This window comes from Perkinsus marinus, assembly GCF_000006405.1.
Source record: "Perkinsus marinus ATCC 50983 genomic scaffold scf_1104296958914, whole genome shotgun sequence".
NCBI lineage: Eukaryota > Perkinsozoa > Perkinsida > Perkinsidae > Perkinsus > Perkinsus marinus.
The window spans coordinates 18,496-22,875 of NW_003206607.1; the positions used below are offsets into that span (position 1 = coordinate 18,496).

General features: G+C 50.0%; 2 protein-coding genes across 2 annotated transcripts; both read left to right on the forward strand.

Annotated features, from left to right (window-relative positions):
• Positions 1-959: 959 nt before the first annotated feature.
• Pmar_PMAR027838 (arabinogalactan protein, putative) lies at positions 960-2,173 on the forward strand (the record flags this gene model as incomplete). Its single annotated transcript, XM_002773351.1, has 6 exons — positions 960-1,018; positions 1,238-1,364; positions 1,423-1,546; positions 1,645-1,716; positions 1,925-2,041; positions 2,085-2,173. The coding sequence occupies 6 exons, from the start codon at positions 960-962 to the stop codon at positions 2,171-2,173; spliced, it is 588 nt and encodes a 195-aa protein (XP_002773397.1).
• A 183-nt stretch (positions 2,174-2,356) lies between these two features.
• Pmar_PMAR027839 (superoxide dismutase, putative) lies at positions 2,357-3,791 on the forward strand (the record flags this gene model as incomplete). Its single annotated transcript, XM_002773352.1, has 6 exons — positions 2,357-2,623; positions 2,669-2,792; positions 2,839-2,935; positions 3,208-3,360; positions 3,519-3,622; positions 3,670-3,791. Exons 1-6 carry the CDS (start codon positions 2,381-2,383, stop codon positions 3,789-3,791), a joined length of 843 nt encoding a protein of 280 aa, XP_002773398.1. The 5' UTR covers positions 2,357-2,380.
• Between the last annotated feature and the right edge of the window lie 589 nt (positions 3,792-4,380).

Genomic DNA, 4,380 nt, shown 5'->3' on the forward strand with positions numbered 1-4,380 from the left:
ATGCGGCCTCGATTTGCCATTTTCAGATCACTTTTATGGCGGTCATTTTTCATGAGCATCTGAGTATTCTGGCGTTATTCGGCATTTTCCTGAGTGTTGCAGCTAGCAGTCTGTACGCTTTCGCTGGTGAGCCCGGGCTTTTGTGGTGACTGGTGTACTGATTGTCGTTACTTCAGCAACCCTTGGGGCTCGCAGGAGTGCGAGTGTCGCCGTCAAGGAAGACGTGGTTGCTTCTCACCTACAGGAAAATCTTCTTGCGGGAAAAGCCCCTTGAAAAGCGCTCGTCTGACAGGGCGCCTCATTTTTCCCATCGTGACAGAAGCCGTGAACGAGAAGTCGTATTGTTGGTATCATCATCGTCGTGATGTACCGCATTGTTTTTTCTCATTTTTTCCAAATGCCTGGCTTAGGCCGGTGAGGATCATTGCTTGTTGGGGAGCTCGCGTCCAGCAGCGACCTAGCACTTAATTCAAGATCCAGTAGTGGCAATACTGTTGAGTGGTAGTCACGGGTTCTCGGGGGTAGGCAATCATCATGAATTCGGATTGGACTCGATCGTCGAGGGGGCTGCAGTGGTATGGCTTAGTCGAATCAGCTTCGTATGTAGGAGTGCTAGGACGTGTTCCCATAATAGAATGATGTGCTTGGACGGAGTGCGCTGATGGAAATTTGGTAGTATGAGAGAAAAACCAGCCGGGCTACTTACGGTGGGGTTATTCGGCTAGAGCACTGAGTGTGTTATAAATGCCACGCAACGTTTCGTAGATTTGCCTCCCTAGCGAAAAGTGTAATCATATTTAGTGATCTGGTATGGAGTTGAGACGTATATGATAATGTGAATATTTCGTGGCCTTTACCCAGGTTTTGCGTGCATGGGGTATGGGTGCTCTGCAATCACATTCGCTAGGTGGCAGTTACTGTATGCTTACTGTCAGTGCGTTGAATTTATTATATGCCCGATGGTCACAAGTCTGGTGATCAACCCAACGCTGGTGGAGGACTTGAGGACTAAACAGAGGTGGGTAGGATAACGAGTAATGATGATTCTTATCGTGCACTTGGCGATACTGTTGTGAACAGTAGTGATTATAGCAAGATTTGACTTCGGGTGGAAACTCGAAGAGGGTCGTCTCAACAGTGCGTTATGGAATGCAAAGACTCCTGTAGTAGTAGTTCCATGTGTCTACAGTGTTGTAGCAGATCGCGAGGAAGCTAGTGTACGTGGTGTACTAGGCAGGTACCCTCTAGCGGAGGCGCAGGAGGTGTTTCTTCTACGGAGAAATAATATTGTGTTTTCGGCCAGAGGGCCGTCCTTTGGTGAACTGAGGGCTACGGGCGATGCGTACATGACGAGCAAAAGGCTGGTACTGTTTGCACGCAACATCGAGATGCGTAATTTGACAGTAATTGAATTCCCCATAGGTATTCGTGATTGGCAAGGACGGCAGTGGTAGTCGGCCAGACTTCTACTCAGCATCGGTCGCTCTTGAGGCATGGAGAGATCCTAAATTCCGACAACCTGTTTTTGGAGCCAACTTCCTGGAAGGTAGCGATTGGAGTGAGCTGCTCAGCACTTCATCATTTTTTCGTCACCTATGGAATGACGGTCGAGCTGTGGGCTTGTTGGGTGTCATGTTCATTTAGGTGTATCGGCTGATCCTATACCCGGTGCCGGCGAATGTCGTTTCTCGTACACCTTCAACAGTGGTGGCTGTGGTAGTACTCGAGGGCGTTGCACACTTGGAATCTCTCCCCTGATAGCGTTCGCTTCCCTCAGCTGAGCTCAGGGGGGTTCTCACTGATTATGGAAGTTTACAAGTGAATCAGGGCAAAAGTGTATAGAAACCTACAGAGGAATTTTGCGGAATCTTTTAAAATTTTCATATTGTCATCAAAACATGTGCATATACCCATACTGATACAGGCACGTTCTTGCCAATGTTTTACCGTCTGCACGCTATGTCGTCATCGGCCGGCGGTGGCGCTCCAGGCGACCGCATGCGCCCAGCTAATAGCAGTTTCGTCCAGTCAGTCCTTGCTGGTAATGCCTTCCACTACTGAGCGATAATATACCGTTATAGCAGGTGATCTCGGCGCGGTCGGGTTCCAAGACCCGAGTGATCCTTCGGTCATTTACGTGGCCCAGCCTCCTCAACCCCGAGGCCTGGAGTGATTGCAGGCAATCGAAGTGTGTCTCGTTAACATTGCCAAACTGTTTCTAATCTCAAACGTGTTGAGTAGTTCAGGGACATAGGAAACCCTAGAAGCACATTTGTACTGTACTAAGCCCCATGCTGTGGCGGGCGCGTCATGGCTAGAAAAAGACCTCATGCTTAGTGATCGGAGACACGTACTGCCAGATTGTATCAGTTGGGTTGCTATGCGGCTCTCTGGCTCTGATGGAAGGCGGCTCACATACCGGACTTCTCCACGGGTTCGTGCGTCGCTGTTGCTACTCGGCGCGATAGTCCTCTTGGTGTACTTCGCCGAGACTCTCTTTGTGGTTTGTCGGGGCTCTATGGACAGTCGCGCTGTGCGACATGCAATACCCTCTGGTAAAGGGCTTCGAGCAAAGCCTTTCGTCCCTTCAAGGTCTGGGGTTGCCCCTTCTAGTGGCCTTAGGGTAAGCTAAGACGGGCTCAACGCTGGGTAAGTGGAGAATGCTCAGATGACCCTGCCGTATGGACTGGAGGCCCTCGAGCCGGTCATCTCGGCAGCAACTGTGGATTTCCATTACAATAAGCATCACCAGGGTTACATCCAGAAGCTCCTCGACGCCACTGGTTTGCCGGGTGGGCACAATCACACGACGTTTTTTCGACCTGACTTCTGCCTCAGAATCGCGAATCAATTTGAAGTCCCTGGTTACTCTGGGGCCTGACCGAGCTGGGGAGAATGTGTTCAATGCTGCTGGGCAGATCTACAATCACAACATGTAGTGATGCTGGTCAGCAGTGTGGGAAAATATGCGCAGGGTGATCTCATATGTTGGTGACAATATGAGAATTCTGAGGAAATTTTGCAAAATTCTTGTTGGTTTCAGTACATTTCTACCCTAGTTCGTATATGAACTCCTATAGTTAGTGGGGAAACTCCTAGGGTCAGCGAACATATATTACAACACTGCTGGTCGCTTCTCGTTTCCGCATATGGTCTCAATTTTCAGCCCTTAGTTCAATCGCCGATTTCCTCGTCTTTGTATGGCAGGTACTGGTTGTCGATGGTCCCAACCTCGGGCAGTGGACGACATGTCCCTCCCCGTCTGTTGAAGCTGATACGTGCTAGGTGGGGGAACGTTGATGAGATGAAGGAGAACTTCATGCGAAAGGCAACGGCACTGTTTGGGAGTGGCTGGATTTGGTGAGAGTCGTGGCTATGTATTTTTTGAGGCTGGCGTCACTGACAATGTTGCTTTTTTCGATTTTTCCCGAAATTGAAATTTACAGCGGAGATTCCCGAGACACCCAGAGAGAAGCCCATGATTGCTCATGGAGTGTGATTATGCAATTGTTTCTCAGGTTGGTGTGGGATACCCGGGAGAGGCGATTGGACCTCGTAGGGACGAAGGATGCCCATAGCCCCCTCAGTGAAGACGCTGGGAAAATTCCACTCTTCACTTGCGGTGAGCTGTATAGTGTGCGCTTCAGTGTGACGAGCTGTGATTGGTAGATGTATGGGAGCATGCTTACTACCTCGACTACCAGCACGACAGGGCAGCGTATTTGACGAGATGGTGGAGTCTCATTAACTGGGAATTCGCAGATTCGAACCTACCAAGTGATATCGAATAATTACCTCTGATGATTCCACTGTTGCGTATCAAGTTGGCAACCCTGGAGAACGGGGAACTGAGAAACACTGTGTTGAATTGTGGTGACACGCTTGGTGAAAGGTCCTTGATGACGGCCTCAACATGGCCGCTTCCTCCTCCTCGTCATTCGCTGCCTCACCTCGTGAGGGAGGGTACAGTCGGAGGCGGCATAGATCACTAGATACGATGGATAGCGGCGACCGACACAGGCTTATGACGGTAGGATGCGTGATCCGCATATCTCGACTTTTCTCGGAAATGAAACATTTCCTCGACCGGACGTGATATTTTCCTGAGAACTGAGTGCTGTTGCTATGGCACTCACGTTGCTATGGAGCCGCATCTGTTGTAGGATCGATCGGCCTACATTTCCTATCTAGAGTTGCAGTTGGAACGAGTCACAGCCAGTTGTCTCACAGTCCAGGCAACGCGCTCCACTTAGTCGCCCCTATCAGCCTTGATTTTGTAGGGATTCAGTGACCGTATCAATCAAGTTGCCGACCAGTGTAACGAGATGGAGTCACGTATCAACGGGATTGGGAGGTGAATGCCAGCGGATGATTGTCTGA